The following is an 18,358-nucleotide window of genomic DNA, read 5'->3' as shown; positions in this document are numbered from 1 at the left end:
TACAAACTAAGCATATTAAAGGATTTAACAAAAAACAATATAGCAATATCCTTAACATTTTTCTTTTATTTAATTTACTTTTACTAACAGTCGGTGGATGACACAGCAGACTTTGAAAAACCTATGATCAATTTTCATGCCATAGCAAAATAAAAACTACAAAAAAAAAGTATACTGAAAACAATACAAGACTAACCAGATTTGGTAAATAAAGATAAAAAATGAAAACTATCCTAAAATATGAAATTTAATTCTACATTATTATTATTATTATTATTATTATTATTATTATTATTACTATTATTATTATTGGTATTAGTATGCATGCTGAACCAACCTCCCAGTCACAATGTTCTCTTGAATGGTTGCGTACACACCCTCAATGGCTGGGTGGTTTGGAACGAAGTACAAATCCTTCAAGTATGGCTTCAAAATATCTTGCCGCACCAGAAAATGGAAGATTGAGCTCACTTCTTCTTGGAAATCCTCCAAGTACGGCAAGAGAGACGTGAATATCGTACCCAGCAGAGGGCCAACCGTCGAGATGTCAATGCTGGAATAAAATAAAGAGTACTTTTACACCAAGGGCATGACGATAGGGTGGGACGCTTGCGGGGGAGGGAGGGAAGATACTACTGTGAGGAGGGGAAGGACTTAAGGCCCCCGCCCACCCGGGCACACACACGGTGCGCAGAGCTTCAGGAAAAAACAACGTGATTTCAAAACTACTGAAGATATCCGAGCGGGGAATGTTTATGAAAAGCATTTAAGAGTTCGCTGAGGGCCGAAAAGTACTTTTGATTTTGGATTAAGTTTTTAAACTGTATTTTTAGAAGAGTAAAAATGGCTAAAACGCATGTTTTCAGGGTAATTTTTAGGCATAATACAACCAGTACAGATTCTTGAAAGCACTTAAGGGACTTGCATTACACCTTTATCTTAATTTCTAAGCCATATAATGTTACAGTCACCGCTCAAATTTCACAGTTATCCTGAGTCGACGAGAAGACTGCGCGCCAGTTCAGAGTCTTACGCTTAGAGGCTATACCGCGCTAGAAGCACCAGCGAGCGTCGCGCTTATCATCCCACCTCACTAACACACATACACCCCTGACGAGGCGGGCCCCTTAAGGAGAAGGCTTCAGGAATTGGGAGAATAAGGTGGAGGGTGACTCTTTGCCACCTTGCAAAAGCCTAATAGCAAGCGTACAAGGATACGACACAATACAAAATGAAGTCAAGCACAAAACACAAGTTAATATGTACACCACATAAAACTGAAATGCAAGTTATTTTATTAATACATAATATAAAACATATTTGTGTAATCCCTACTCATATTAGCATTCAAATTATATTGTCATTATTTTTGTTTGTGGTTTGTATTGATCAAGTGGTTTGTGGTTTTTCAGTTGACCAAATTTTTAATTTGTTTCAAATCTATTTACAGTATTCTAAGTTAGCACAGGTAAAAGGAACAGCTTTAAGAAAATTTAACACATTATTCCTGGTATAATTTACTAGCAAAAAAAAAATATTTTCAATGTAACAGTTTGATGTTTTAATCCTGCCAACTCTATTTCGTAACAAAATGGACATGGTGTTCTTATCCTTCCTTTTACAGATATGTTGAATTCTACACCACATACATCCATAAGAGCAATTTTCAAAAATAAATTCAAGTAACCAGAAATGGTATATTTCAAAATAAAATTATTCTGAAAATAAAAAAAATTTTAAACAATTCTTAGTACAGAACATTCAGGACTACAGCCATGCCAGAATGGAGATTTTGTCCTACTATCTAACATCAAAATACTAGTTTTAATGAAAATACCAAAGAAAAAATCATATATAAAAAAATTATATTTAAAACAAGAAATTTACACAAGCTTTACAGTTTTAAAAAAAAAATTCTCTATTATCACATGTCTCAAGGACAATAAATGCCCCAATCCAGTAAAAAAAAATCTGAATGCAAGCGGTTCAATCAGTGTCAGATTCAGAATGTGCGGAACCGATATGTTCACTACTTTTATTTACAGAATTTTTTTTTGGATTTTATAAGGATGCCAGGGTGATATCCTAGACCAGGTTGGAAATTTTTCAGGTAAAAAAAAATTTCTTTCCAAGCTCAAAACTGTATTTTAACTTTTAAGTTAGTCCTACAAAAAGTGCATGCAAAGTAAGACAATGGCAAGTCAAAACAAAGAACACTACCCCAAAATGATGTCATGGCATAAAAAAAGCGATCATCTGTAGTACCTGGCTTTGCAAGGGTAGTATAGATTTTCAACCGACGAATATAGCATTAAAGAGCACCAAACTGTAATCAGTATTTTGATGACGGCACACCCCTTAGAACAGTGGTTCTCAAAGTGGGCATCAGTGTGCAATGGTGCACCCTACAAGGTTTTCGGGTGCATCCTATGGATTTAAAATTTGACTTAATAATTAAAACATATGTCTGAGAAATGTACCATATTTACCAACAGAAGAGTCGCCCCTGTGTATGGGTTGTGCCTATAATTTGAATCATAAAAATACAATTTCCACCCATGTATCCTCTCCCGGCTATTGTATTTTTTTTTTAATCAGTCCTCTACCCCAATAAGAAAAGGCATCTCGCTACCCTATGTCCATTTCTTTTATAAAAACTAGCACGAACATTACAGTTGGCGAGAAATTCCTGCAGGAGCTGGAGGAACGTAAACAGCCGTGCTTTGAAGTGAGGCTTTCAAAGCACCAACGATGGCTGCAGTTTTTGAACGGAATGTTGCATTTGAAAGATGATGAATCTCATGCAAAATAAACATATTTGGGTCACAATTGCATCCAAAAAACCTGTCGAAATACACACGTGGAGACTGTGTATGGTGCCAGTTCACGGACATTTAAAACTTACAATTATGAGAAAAGGCGGTAGAACCGTCAACACCGCTACATGGCCACAAGCACTCGCAGATGCACACATACCAACTGGCTGATTTATTTTATAATTTTCCTCTCCTTCAGCCCAATGCTAGCCCAGCAAGTCACGTCACTCGCCTGTGCCGGCTGCACGAATGTCTACCGAGCAGACATAGCACAATGGCGCCATTCGTAGTGCTTATCATGCACCGTGCTCAGATATTTTAACCAAACAATTTATACTTACTCGTAACATATTTATTAAAAACCAAAATAGGAAATTTATTTACACACACTCAATGACACACTGCAATTATAATTTTTGACGTAACAACGTCTAATAAATTGATGAACGCCAGCTGCACGCACGAAAAAGTGTCCCATTACGCTGTGTTCCGTTACGCTCATTGTACGCTTGCGCCGCATCCATCTCTCTTCCACTCGATTGGAACAACCATCGATTTGACTTTTTCGAGGCACATTAAACTTGAAACACTCCCATTCGTTTCCTACTTTTCCTATCATCGTCCTAACCATAACAGAATAACACAGATCGGAAGAAGTTAAATAGCAAACATGTATAAAAGTTATAGTTAAAATAATCTGTTCGCTAAAGTAATAAACATATTGGAATTAATGAGTGCAAATAAAAGTAAATTTATCCATTAAATTGTAGAATTCATTTCACTCCTTCTTTGTATCCATACAAAATAGTGATAGTTCAATAAAAATTATTCAATTTTATTCATAAAAGTATGCAATCATTTCATCAATGTTTTGTTATGACGTTGTCACGTTAAACTATCATCCATAAACTGACTTTACAGACAACCAATTTTTTTTTTTTTAACCCAAAGTTATGAATTCGCATAAAAAACGAACTTAATTTTTTTAAACTGAAAATCGGCACGAAACGTGCTAACCTCACGCGGGTACATGCGGCATGTAGTCCACCCACAATCATTTGCAGGATTTGAAGCGGTGCCCCGACTTGGAAACGGACTCACTTGTGGACGAAGCTGTCCCAGGAGGCGCAGCAGAGGTCCGGGAAGTTGCTGGAGCGGAGCTGCAGGGCGGAGCGCAGGATGGCCAGGACCTTGAACCGGATGGGCGTCACGTGCCGGGGCCCCATCAGCCGGATCACGCCCGGCAGCGAGAGCAGCGCCCTCCTCTTCACCGCGTCAGACACCGAGCCCGACCGCAGCCGGTCGTCGAAGCACACCATCACGCCGAGGAACTGTCGCTGCAGCTTGTCCGCCTGGGGGACCGAACATCGCGGCCTTCACAGTCACGGCAAAACAACAATCCGTGTTAGGATTGAAATATTTGAAATATGTATCAAGCTTAAAGTTTCTTTGAAAATATTGATTAAAATGATAAAAGCATTTATTACATAATAATTAACTATGCTACCCTCGTAATATGCCGCTGTGTATAACTGTGCGAATAATAATTTATACTGACTATCAGACAGCAAGTAAGATGATTTAGAATGTGGAAAAAAAAAAAAAAAGTTTTTGAAATCTATGCTCCAAGAATTTAAAATTACAAAAAAAAAAAAATACTGTTTAGAGAAAATCTTAAGAAAATCCCACGAAGAACATTTCTTATATAAGTTTAAAACATTTAGCACTTGACCTACTAATACACACAGTATTACCCTCATAATAAGGTTTCACTGATAATAAGTCTAAATTTTTAAGTACCTTGAGAAATATCTTAACCGAGATTTTCTGTAGTAACAAATAGGAGCTGGAAAAATTAGTATCTACGTCTTCCAAAATTAGCAACTACGTTTTATAAATTGGTATCTACAACTGTGAAGTTAACGTTTTAATGCAACTTACAAACATTCTGGATATTTTAATACTAAATATTCACTTATATATGTATTACAAACTGGTAATGCAATATGCTAGTAAACATTAAGTTACAGAATTAATTTATAGTACCTAAGTTATGAATCAATTGGATTAATTGGGTTGGAGATTTATTTTGAAGGTTAACTCGAAAGCACGTAACTTTACCACATCGCAAAGACGCAGCGATATCACGTAGCATGCTAGTCACAAAAACTAGCGTGAAAAACGACATCCTTGAAAATTGCAAAACTTTATGAACATTTGAGGGGAACTTGAAGCACCACCTGTACTGATGCTGTCGTTTACTCTACAGTCATACTGCTAAAGCATAATGCACAAATTAAGCCGCCTGACGAAGGTCGATGTGTTGAGTTTGTGCCGTACCTGATTACAGTAGAAATAAAAATTATGCTGTAAACTAACAAAAAAAAAAGCATTTAAAGGCTGAAATAACAAAAAAAAACTATCTATAGCAAAATGCTACCTAATTTTTTCCAGTACCTAGTAAAAAATAATCTAGTCAAAGGAAATAAAATTAAAATACTATAACCTAATTTTGAGATTTTAATAAATGTTACTAATGGTACAATCAGAAGTTTTTAAATAACAGAGTACATAACTTTTCTCTAAACAGTATTTTTTTTTTTTTTTTTGTAATTTTAAATTCTTGGAGAGTAGACTTCAAAAACATTTTTCTTTTCACATTCTAAATCATCTTACCTCCTGTCTGATAGTCAATATAAATTATTATTTGCACAGTTATACACAGGGCATATTACGAGGGTAGCATTGTTTATTATTAATAAATGATTTTATCATTTTTATGAATATTTTCAAAGAAACTTTAAGCTTAATATATATTTTAATCCTAGCATGGATATAAAGCATTTAATCTTGTGGTATAAAGTTTTGAATAAAACTTTCTTATGTAGCCTTTAATTTAAAACTCTGATTTTTTTAACAATGACATTCTAAAACTAAAAAGTGTTATGTTATATCCTACTAATATTATAAACGCGAAAGTTTGTAAGTATGGATGTTTGTTACTCTTTCACGTAAAAACTACTGAATGGATTTTAATGAAACTTTACAATAATATAGCTTATACATCAGAATAACACATAGGTTACATATTAATATGAAATGCCATCCATAAGGGAATGAATAAGTGAAAATTTCATTTTATAACAGAAAAAATCATACGTCATAAACATACAAATAGTGAGTGAGTGTCATTTCTCTATGTCTGCCACACGATCATACACATAGTAAGGTCTTGCTAATTCATATTTTTCTCCTTGGTGAGACCAGCCCGCTTAGTGGAGCTCGCAGCGGCTAGCAAAATAAAGGTGCTAATAACAGTTTGGTTCTTAACTTCGTCAATAGATAGAGTTGCCTTGAATTTTAAACGCACCTTCGTTCGATGCGTTTGTCATGTCTTTCATTTTTGTTTGTTTGTGCCGTATGCGTTCCTATACCATTTATCCGATTGCGATTAAATTTTGGTGAGATGTTATGCGGATGTCCGTGAAGGTTTCTGAGATGGTATAACTATTTTGCAATAGTTGGAGCACGAATCGTTTCAAAAAAATGTGTTTATTTCATATTATATAGTGGCACTTCGTCTGTTTTTGTTGTCTAAGCGTGCACGCATGAGACAATTTATTTAAATACTAGCTGTACCCTGCCACGCTTCGCTGTGGCACATTGTGATTGAATAGTTCAGAAATGAGAAACAAAACAAAGAATACATTTCACATAAGTTTAATTTTGCAATACTTGTGGATATACAATATATTTTTGTTTTTCCACTGTATGCGTAGATATAAAGACTATCTGGTTTTCCGACTCAGGAACACGCAACATACAGTTGTCCATGTGAAAAGCAATCCGCATCTAAATCTAAACCACACAATTCTAAAGATTGACCTTGAGCTTTTTTGATTGTGATTGCAAATGCCAATCGAATTGGGAATTGCAATCTTTTAAATTGAAATGGTGTATCGGTCGGGATCATGGGTATTCGAGGAATGAGGACATCTTCACCTTTGAAAGGCCCCGTTAAAATCGTTGCTTCCACTACGTTATTCATTAATTTCTTAACTGAAAGTCGCGTGCCGTTTCAGAGTTTTGGCTGTTTAATATTCTGCAAAAGGATAATTGGCACACCTATTTTCAATTTAAGTATGTGTGGTCGTATCCCTGGCAGATCAAGTGAGTTTAAAAATTCAGTTGGATAATTAACTTCATCTGCTTCCACAACGGTGTCTATCGACTTATATGTAATTTCATCACCATGAATACTGGATTGAATAACATTATTAAGTTGATAGACATCTTTAGTCTTTGCGGCAAGGATAGCTCTTTCACTGAGCCAATCGTGATTTCTATGATTTTTATGAATGTCAGGAAATACTTTTTCGATCAGTTCTTCTTTCGATGTTACTAAATTACTAAAATGATCGGGAAATGATATTCGACTAGACGTCTCATCGACTGGCAGCTGTCCGTTTCCAAGTTCCAGTAACTGTCGTGAGAATACCTCAGCTGATGCATCATTCTGCAACTGGACACGCATATTCGTAGTCAACTGCAATGTACGTACGTGCCGCCATAGTGTTGAATATTTCAGGCAAGCATTTATTTCGTCTGCTGGTGTCGATCGAGAAATTACAGGCAATGTTTTCCTAAAATCTCCTGCGAGCAATAGCAATGCATTCCCGAATGGTTGAACATTTCCACGCAAATCTCGTAACGTTCGATCAAGAGCTTCAAGCGATTTTTTATGTGCCATCGTGCATTCATCCCAAACAATTAGTTTACATTTTTGTAATACTTTTCCCATACCGGATGCTTTGGAAATATTGCACGTAGGAGTCTCGATGATTTGCATGTTTAATGGCAACTTTAGAGCTGAATGCGCAGTTCTTCCACCTGGTAACAATGTCGCAGCTATTCCAGACGAAGCAAAAGCTAAGGCTATGTCATTTTTTGATCAAACCGTTGCTAGAATCAATCTAATTAGGAATGTTTACCCAGTTCCTCCTGGCGCATCCAAGAAGAAGTACACCCCAATTCCGTCATTTATCATTTGCATTATGCGATCATAAATGCCTTTCTGTTCACGCGTTAATTTGGAAATGTTCGATTGGACATATGTCTGAAGATCATCAATGTTATAACTCTGTTCACAGCGTAAATCTACATCAAATGCAACAGTCGCAGTTCGGGTTGGTGCTGGCATTCCTAATTGACTAAGAACTTTATTTGCAATAGCTAAGCACTATTTTGCATGTGTATAGTTGCCGAATTCCCACCATCTTCAGTTGATCGTCGATTTCGTCTGAAGTTATTTTATTGTAGAGCCAGATTAGTATATGCGCATGTGGCAATCCTCTATTTTGCCATTCGACTGAATACATCCAGCAGCGCACAGATCCAAATACTTCATGTTTCACGATGAAATCCATCAGCGATTTAAGCTTTTGTCGGAAAACACGTGCTATAATATCATGCCTATCGACGTGTGATTGGCCAGGAAGTAACAGCTGCCGTATCTCGTCCCAAGCTGTATTGCATGTGAAAGTGATAAATAAATCTGGACGCCCGTAATGACGAACATATGACATTGCATCTTGAATATATTCTTGCATGTGACGTGGACTGCCAATGTATGAAGATGGCAAAATAGTTAGCTTTCCAACGTTGGTTGTATTACCGTCATTCACAACTGCATCTCGCAAATGAACATATTCTTCAGAGCGTAGTTTATTCTGATTTAAACGGAGAAATATCAGACGTTCCGTTTCAATTTCTGCATACATATCCACAATATACTGGTGAAACACCTGACGTAATTTTAAAATATAATTGTCCTCGTTTCTACGAATCATTAAGAGGTATGCGTAAAAGTTCATTGAGCTGCAATTTTTATTGATTTCTGCACCATTTACTGGATTTATCATTTTCACATTTAAATGATATACATCGGCACCATCCCAAAAGATCACTGGATATTGTAAAGCATCCTAACAACAGTGAGTTTCTGCTACGTTTATCAGTTGATTATTTCTTCGATGGAGAAAATATCTCTAGGTTGGAACTGATCTCCGACTATGACAATTGCTACTTCGTCTATAGTTGGAGCATTATATCTCCGGACATGTTCTCCAGCGGGAGTTTTGTCTGCGTGAATAATAATTTTGTGGGTATCTGATGGCATCATATCAATTGCTGTTTTGAACAAACGCACCAAATTGTTCCTTTCGTGAAGAAGCTCCTGCAGTTGCGAAATACTTAATTGGTCTTATTAGCGAGGTATGTATTCCACAAAGTGCATCTACTTCATCTCTATCATCACCAATGAAGTACATTTGTAGGAATTTATGGTCACTATCTGAGAATGGGAGCTGGGAGCCAGCTTTGTGATATATTTGCCCTTTGATTTTAAAAGTTGGCATGAATTGAGCAGTCACGATTTCCGCACCAAATGACGTCATTTGGAAGCAAGAGTTATATTTCCTGATGTTCTATAGGAAATGCTTCGATTCAGCGGTAGATCCAGCAAGTAAAGTTTTCAATGGATCTGGTGGTGCATCAAGTTGAGGCAATTTGATTTTTCCGCCAGCGCAACACATCCCTTTCGTTTCATTATTAAACCTTAGAGCCTGGCAGTAGCCTGAAACGCCTAGAACCATCTACACGCAATACCACATCAAGTGGTGATAGACCCATACAAAACATAACCTCTACTTAACGATTGATGCAATAACCATCTGCACGCAATCCCACATCAAGTGGTGATAGACCCATACAAAACATAACCTCTACTTACGATTGATTCAATTGTTGTTATTGGCGATAGATCATATTAATTTAATTAAAAATTAAAAAAAAGGTATAGGGTCTAAGGAGTTCAAAAAAATGAATAGCCTAGAACCATCTACATGCAATTCTACATCAAATGGTGATAGACCCATACAAAACATAACCTCTACTTATGATTGATGCAATTGTTGTTATTGGCGATAGAACATATTAATTAAATTAAAAATTTAAAAAAAGGTATAGGGCCTAAGGTGTTCAAAAAATGAATAGCCTAGAACCATCTACATGCAATCCCACATCAAGTGGTGATAGACCCATACAAAACATAACCTCTACTTACGATTTGGATAACGGCGCAGCTCAATCGAGACACGATCACACTAAAGTACCTCATTCATATTGTATAATTAGTCCCATACCGGTACGCTTAGTCATTTTTTAATTATTGCACCTCACAATAAAAGCATTCTCATTGTATATAGCCATTTCCCGCTCGCTTCACTTGACGTAGTTTTTTCCATTGCTAAGAGAAATCATTTGGCATGGAGAAACGTTTCCATAACAGAAAATGCGTGATTTTTTTTATTGGTGAGAAAACACATTAATAAAATGGCGCAGTTACTTTTTCGCGGTCGCGGGTATGTTGCTGACGTGAAAAGTAGATAAAAACAATCCTTGATGCGGGTTGTATATAATGGTAAAATTTCAGCTCGATCGGTGCAGAACTTTTTGAGTTTTTGAAGCGTACACAAACCAACATAACATTTTTATATATATAGAATAAAAGAGAGACAGAGAATGAGTGATATATATACAGAGTGAGATTGAGAGAGACAGAGAGATAAGTTGAGATAGAGCGAGGTATAGAGAATTAAATGGGTTAGATAAAGAGATATATAGATGTATAGCACTATATAGAGATTTATATATAGAAGAGATAGAGATAGTGGGAGGTATATATGTATATATGTAGATATAAAGAGATAAATAGATATAGATACATATATATATATATATATAAATGTAAATAAAGATAAATATATATTTTGAGATATGGATGAATGATTTGTATATGTGTAACTACTTTAAACATATTACAAAACAAAACTGAATGAGGCATTGCAATGCATGCTGAGCATTAGCTAGATAATGGAATCATTTCAATATTAGAAATCTCTTATTTTTCAGCTTTTTTCTATAATGCTTTGTAGAGCCAAGATTACATACACACCACCAATTTTTAGATACATACAGGTAAATAACTATACACTGGCAGAACAACGTCTATCGGGATCTGAAAGTGATCTAAATTATTTTGCACACTTGACATTCAAATTAAGAATACAATTACTAACTACATCTGATTTCGAAAAAGGTCCCCCTCACCCTGTTCTCAGCCCGGACAACGCTGGGTACAGCAGCTAGTGTTACATAAGAATGGTTAATTCACTATCTATTCATAATTAGGATTGAAATAAAAATTGGCCTTAAGATTTTAAAAATGTTTAAATAACACTTATTGAAGAACCAATAACATACCATAAACTATATAGTAATGTTATTGATTCACTTTAAAAAGTTGGCAAAAATACAAACTTATAGCCGCAAAATAATTTCGGAAATTACCCCGTTGAGATGAAGGGACCTCAAATATTATGCATAGTGGGTTCTGAAATACTTTGATACTGAACTCAATGCTCATGGATTTGAGTCGTGCGAAGGTATTGGGATCATACTCATGACTCTTAGCACATGAGAGTATGCAATAACAATCACAGCCATTTAGAACTTAACAAATAAATGCTCTAACTTAGTGATGGGTCACAACCCAATTTTTTCAAATCGGAATCTCGAATTCAAATCCCAGAGAACACCTCAAACATAAATTAATGTACAATAAATTTAAAATGTTAACTATGGTGTTGAAATATTCTACCCTTTAAATGTTCATTTAACAAACTAAGTTTGCAGAATCAATACACATTGCAATATTATTTACACAATTACATGTTAAAAGTACAATATCTAGGTGAATGGTAACAGGATAGATATGAAGGGAAAAATCAACCTCGTAGACTTCAGAGATTATCAGTGTTGAATTTTTTCATTTACTAAAAGGTACACCTTTTAGCAACATTCTACTATTCAAACCAAGTTACAAGATGAAAATTATAAACATATTACAAAAAAACCAAGAATGCCATAATTGTTAGCAAAAAATTATTTTAAAGTAAGCAGTTACTATAAACTATACATTCTAGACTGCAACGGAAGCACCAAAGAGAAAAATTAACCTGCTTACTAGATTCTCTGCTGTGACTAGCTCTGTGGAATCTTTGGACTCTGACTTATGCGTCACAAGCTCTTTCAGAGCATTCACCACTTCTGTGGATCGAAATTTGTAAGACAGAAGGAACTCGCTGCATAATGCCTGAAAACCACACAGAATTCTTGAAACATGTGATACACAGGAGGGGGAAGAAGCAGAAAACCTTCCTATTAAGAGGCAAAAAAAAAAATAGTCATTGCCATTAGAAGCTTATATTATTACCAAGAGAAATCCATTTTACCCAATAACTGTTAATTAAAAACACTGTAAAACATTATTTAAATCATAAAAATAGTTTCCCCAACCAAAAAATTTTTTTTACCAAGTCTAATATGAATTGGAGCATAAAATGAATTTTTATAGTATATTCAAAGGTCAGTTTGAAACTGGACAATAATAACTGTCTTTGGTTAAGCCTAAAATAAGTTATGTATCAGAATATACTCTCGCACAGTTTTAATGCTACAATTTAACACATTGTATACAAATTGTTAATGCACCTTGGGCCAACTGGAAATTACTCAGAATCAGCCCTAAGTAAGTACGAAGTAAACACTTGACTGCTATTTTGTTAATATTCTTTCGATTAGTAATCTTGAGGTTACATTTTGCAAACTACGGACAGTTTCATACCACGTACGTATGTGTGTTTGAAAAAGAAAAAGGGGGTTTTGTTTTGTTTTATTTATGAAATTATCTGCGCTCACAATGCATAATTTTAGTGTGAAAAGCTACAAATTGATATAAAATGCCTCATTTTCCCCATGAAAATGAACTAACTCATGAGTGCTCTAAATCTAGAATATCTCATTACAACGTACCTGAGAAAACCCCACGTTTTGGTACTTAATAATGAAAGTACTTTGGACTGAACTGTTACTAAATGTAAGACTAACTTGTTGGGATGTGAAAATATATATTTTAAGTGAGAAATCCACTATAGTGAGGTACTAAAATTGAGGTTTCACTGTAATGAGAGGATGATGAGAAAATAATTTAGCAGTGATGTTATTAATGGGCAGAGCAAATGGGAGTACCAAGAGAAAAACCACCAGCTCACGATAATATCTACCACGTTCCTCATTTGCATAAAAAAAATGAGTGTACGACTCCACCTGGTACTGAAACTGGGTCACCTTGTTGGGAAGCAACAGTTCTGACCACTCTACGTTCTTTGAACAGTTCTTGCAATGGGAAATATTGATTTAACATACACAATCCAACATTGATTGGACATACGCCATTGCTGGTAACGCTGCATGTCATAAGAAACCTCAATAACGTGCAAAAAAAAGACGAATATCCAAACACAACCATTGTCTTAGGAAGCCTACTGCTGTGTTTGTATGTGCTGTCGTTGTTATGATGTTCTGTCACATCACTAGGTTCGCCTGTGCATCTGTGTGTTGTCGACATTGTCCCTTTTAGTATCCACATTGAGTTTGTCCGTTTGTCACTGTTTTGTCCAATGACGTTATCATCTTTATTTTCTGTTCTAGTTCTTGTTGCAACTGTCTCATCTGTGCTGTTCCGACTGATTCCTTCCACTGAATTTTCTGTGCTGTCTATGTTTTGAATTTTTTGACATTGGCTGATTTTGGCTTGTTTTCTGTGTGTTTGCATATTCATCTTTTTTGTCCCTTATCGAGGTTTCTTATGACATTCAACGTACCTAGAAATGAAGTAGGTATGTCCGAAAATATAAAATCTTGAATCACTCAACCATACTGTGGCCCAGACCCGCAAGTATAAACATTTGAGTGAATGGACATAATGTGTTCCACACAGGCTCTATTGAGCTCAAGTTATGTACCACATTTTGGTTTCTGTATAAATTTGACATAAATAAAAAAAATATTCAAGCACTTTTGGTTCATTATTTTAATAACATGCACCATTGTAAAATATTAAGTAACATTTCATTAATAATAACATTTCAATTTCTTGATTAACACTAATTCATAGAGTTTTTTTGTTCTACCAGGCTAAACCTGTAGCAAAAACTTACCTTAAAAGAACGCCATTTTAGTTTGGACACAGAATACCCAGTTACCTCTTCCATGAAAGAAATGCATCCTTGCAAATTATCCTCATTTCTGAGCATGTAAATATGCGGGTAGATGTACTGAAAAAGAATAAGCAGTAAAAATTAAGCTAAAATGCCTTACACCAGGCATAATTTTAATTTATAAAGAATAATTTCAACACTATAATTTTTAAAAGTTAAAAAACAAAAAGGTAACGATGATCAATTTTAATAGAAAAGCAATTAAAAGAGGTATTCTTGTATTCTATTAAAAAAAATTCTGAGTTTTTAACTGGAAAAGAATAAGTTTTAATAGATGGTAACAGAAAAGTAAAGATGAAGGTAGAGCTTTAATTACTGTACATTTATGCAGAGTGGCTTACGACTATGAGAATAACCAGATTATAGTGGTCTCTGTAACACTTGGGAACCAACTCAGCCTCCACATTCTCATAGCTGGCCCAGTTCTCCATCAACTTTATTTCTTTTCATACAAAAATTACAATTCCAATGGAACCTTGCATATGGCATTTTATAATGTGTATAATAATGGGGTAAAAAAAAAATTATTTCGCAGTCTACGGGATGACATTTTTCCCTAAACATACTATTACTAGGGAAATTCCATATCTTTTCCAGGATTTCAAATAAATTTCCTGGACAATTTCAACTTTCCTGACTTTTCCCTGACTTTCCAGAACGTGGACACCTTGTGTATCTTTCAATAAATAATTTTTAAAAAAAATTATTCGATTTTAAATTGTAACAACCCAAATTACAGCCTTCCTCACGCAATCCATTAATAATAATTTGTTATAAATTGTTTTTGTCGTATTTCGGGTTGGATGTAAAATTTTTCCCTCTTAAAAGTTATTGTAAATGTAATTCTCCGGGTTTATTTTTTTAAAATTTTTTTTTAAATGATAAATTTATCTTTTGAGTATTTTTTTGCTGGATTTTTATCACAAATAAAAGGAACAGGTAATCCATCAAACAATCGAGCAGTAATTTCTTCGTGACCTGCTTCTAACCTGCATGTTCCACTCATTACCTGATTTGAGCTAGCCGGAGGTGGTTGAGTGCAGGGCCGGTGCAAGGTAAATTGGCGCCCTAGGTGCCACCCCAACCCCCCCCCCCCTCCCCCCCCCCTCCCCCCCCCCCCGGGGAACACCCCAAAAAAAATTTTCCTTTTCTCAAAATACATCACGTAAGCCTAAGATTTTGTCAACAATCAAATGTAAGCAGGCTTGTGGTTATTTTTTTTACTTATTTACTTATTACAAATCATAAACAGGTCACCGTGGGCTTTAAATAATTACTTATATCAATATAAACATTCCAAACTGTTACAAAAATCCATTTTCATCTAGTTTCAATTATCGTTAAACATATTGTATCAGCTGTTATGTGTCGTATTTGCGCCGCCCCCAGCTACTTGGCGCCCTGGGCGGTTGCCTGGTTCGCCTATATGGACACGCCGGCCCTGGTTGAGTGGTAACAAAATGTCGACTTGGATACAAAATTGTTCCGTTTCAGTTCCAGCTTGCGGGATTCCCGCGGACCTGGAACTGCTCGTCCACGAGCTGCTTGGCGTCCATCTTCTTGGCCAGCGCCATCTCGCCCACGAGCCGGCGGGCCTCCCGGGACCCTGGCACGGCCGCCACCACGACGGGCAGCAGCTGGCAGATCAGGCCGCCCACAAACTCCAGCGACACGGCGATGCCGAACGCCTGCGCCAGCTTGCTCACGCACGAGACGAAGTTGTTCGAGCAGCTCTGGTTCTGCAGGAGCAAGTCGGCCATCACCTGAGATCAGCACGGACATTTTCAAGGTTGGTTTTGTTTTCGCACCCCGGGATTTCGGTATTATCATTTTTATTTCAACACGTCTTTACAAAAAAAAAAAATAGTGGTCAATAAAAATGAACCTGAAATACTTATTTTTTTTTTTTTATATATATATATATACCAAAATACTCTCATTTTGACTAACACACGATTCACTTATACATAGGGACAAGATTATTCGGTGAATTGTGATAAAACTGAAATAACGCCAAGAAGCATGTCTCAATACAACATGTAACACCTAAATGGAAGTTGATACACCATAAAGCACCGAAATTCAAACTGAATTCATGAAATAAATCAGTAGTTTTAATTAAAAACCGTAACTCAGTTCACAAAACCATTATTTTTTTAATTTATTAAATTCAAAGAATTTTGTTTATTCAGCACTAGCTGTGCCAGCGACTTCATCCGCGTGGAATAGGTAGTGTCTTTGGGTAGCATTTTTAATTATTTAGGCTAATTATTTTACAAATAAGACACATACGTATAAATATTTTAATGAGCTATTTGTGGCGTTTCACTGCAAAGAGCTTATTAAATTATTTTAAGTATATAAGTACATAAGGTATAAAGTATTAATATGTAGGGCTGGGCCTATGCCGATCACCGATCACAATAATCAGCCGATTTTCACACATCGGCATCGGTACCGAATTGCAAATTATTTACCGGTCACAAAACGCCGATCATTACATACTAAATTAAAATTAATAAATAACTGAATTAAAAAAATGCAAAGTTGTATGTTTCTAATTTAATACTTACAAAGTAACTAAATAAGGTAGGCCTTTAGTTATTTATTTGGAAAATCTTTTGAAGATATTATAAAGCACTTATTTTCAAGACCTGTAAAAATTGTTGTATGGGTACTTTGGTTTGTGGGGTGGGAAGGTCTAGAAATAGTAAAAATAGGAAATACTTAGCTTACATTATATTTTTGTTCATTTTTAAAAATCAATGAACAATTTGTCTTCTGTCAGAAGTGTTAAATAAATGGTAAGTTATCATAAGGTAACTTTTTTATTAAATTTTTTTTAGATTTTATTATTAATATCAAACAAGCTATAAAATTCTTAATTAGTCTGATCGGCAATGATCGGCGCCGGTCATCGGCGCAAATTATCGGTATCGGAATGATCTGCAAATTTAGTGATCGGCCCAGCCCTATCCATATGAGTTTATTTAAGTACATTTTTATAAACTACGTTTTTTGTTTTCCCATCTTTTGCCAAAAAAAAGATTTTGCGGTTTTGATACACGTGAGCATGGGAAAAACATATTTTTTCTAAAATGAACTCCTGCAACTTTAAGCATCTGTCCTTGAGCTTTATTAATTGTTATTGCAAATGCTGCTTAATTTTTTTAATATTTTTTTTAATTTATTATTTGTTATTTATATTTGCACGCATGTGGCACAGTCATCTGCCCTCAAGTGTCTGCCCATTCAGGTAAGCACACTTAGGCATATTTCCCCACCTACAACGTGCCATACTGCGCCGTACCACGCCGCTAAACAAATTCCATTCAATGAATTTACCACTGTTGAATATAACTTTTTTTTTTGTAACTTTATTTATGTTACATTAGATTACTGATTGCTTTCCTGTTTCTAGTTACATTTCGGTGCTAAATACGTAGTGTATTAACTTGCCATGTAGTGTCATACATTGTTTTGACAGGCTCCATTGTGTAATTTCGGTTTTATCGCAACTTACCATATAATCTTGTCCCTAGTATGTAATAAGTTACCTTATTCTTGTATTACACTAACAAACCCTGAGCCAAGGTAATGAGAAACTGCAAAATAAATTTGCAACCGAAAACAAAAATGATTTTAAAGAAATACAGAACTACGTCAGTTAGTATACAAAGAAGTAGGATCAATTTTATATATTATTTTTGGCTTTGAATTGCTAGAAATTTTAAGTTTATTTGCAAACAAAAGAAATTTAAAATATAAACAATAAAAAAATACATGTAAATAAAATTTAAATATATCTCAGAAAACTTAATTTTCTTAATGAAGATAAATAAATTAGTGAAAAATTAAACAATGAAACTGTTTAACAAACAAATGTTAAAAATACTGGGCAAAAATGTTATTAAGCTGCGAAAATTGGCGGAGATAAAAGCTCCATAACCACAAATATGAAGGCTAATAGTTTATGTGAAATTAATAATAATTTAAAATCACTTATCATTGTATCAGAAAGAAGGTTATGTCTGAATTTACACCCTTATTTAAAACAAAGAACAGTTAAATGACAACAAAAAGACATTTTAGCAATTAAATTTTTTTTTATATCAGTAATCACATGTTAAAAAACAGATGGCATACCTAACATGGCTACACTTACATCACTGAGTTCATCCTGAACTTGACAGAAGAGAATGTCTGGACTTGTGTTTCGAGCAGAAGCTATCTGGTTGAGGTGTACTTTAACGACAGAGCTCTTGCATGAAGCAGGATGTAAGGCATACACGATCATCAAGCCAACAACAAGTAGCAGAGTATTTTCCTCCGGTATTCTAAAAAAAGAAAAAATAAAGTTTG

The 18,358-nt window shown here is 35.2% G+C and overlaps 1 protein-coding gene across 1 annotated transcript in view; it reads right to left on the bottom strand.

Moving 5' to 3' along the window:
• LOC134538393 (serine/threonine-protein kinase ATR) overlaps positions 1 to 18,358 on the bottom strand; it is a 130,528-nt gene that overhangs the window by 78,641 nt on the left and 33,529 nt on the right. Inside the window, 6 exon segments of the mRNA XM_063379686.1 lie at positions 338 to 553; positions 3,918 to 4,168; positions 11,902 to 12,030; positions 13,937 to 14,053; positions 15,517 to 15,759; positions 18,162 to 18,333. Coding sequence (XP_063235756.1) covers positions 338 to 553; positions 3,918 to 4,168; positions 11,902 to 12,030; positions 13,937 to 14,053; positions 15,517 to 15,759; positions 18,162 to 18,333 — 1,128 coding nt within the window.

Source organism: Bacillus rossius, chromosome 13 (genome assembly GCF_032445375.1).
Source record: "Bacillus rossius redtenbacheri isolate Brsri chromosome 13, Brsri_v3, whole genome shotgun sequence".
Taxonomy (NCBI): Eukaryota; Metazoa; Arthropoda; class Insecta; order Phasmatodea; family Bacillidae; genus Bacillus; species Bacillus rossius.
The sequence above is the reverse complement of the archived record's forward strand: the minus strand, read 5'-3'. Positions and strand labels throughout refer to the sequence as shown.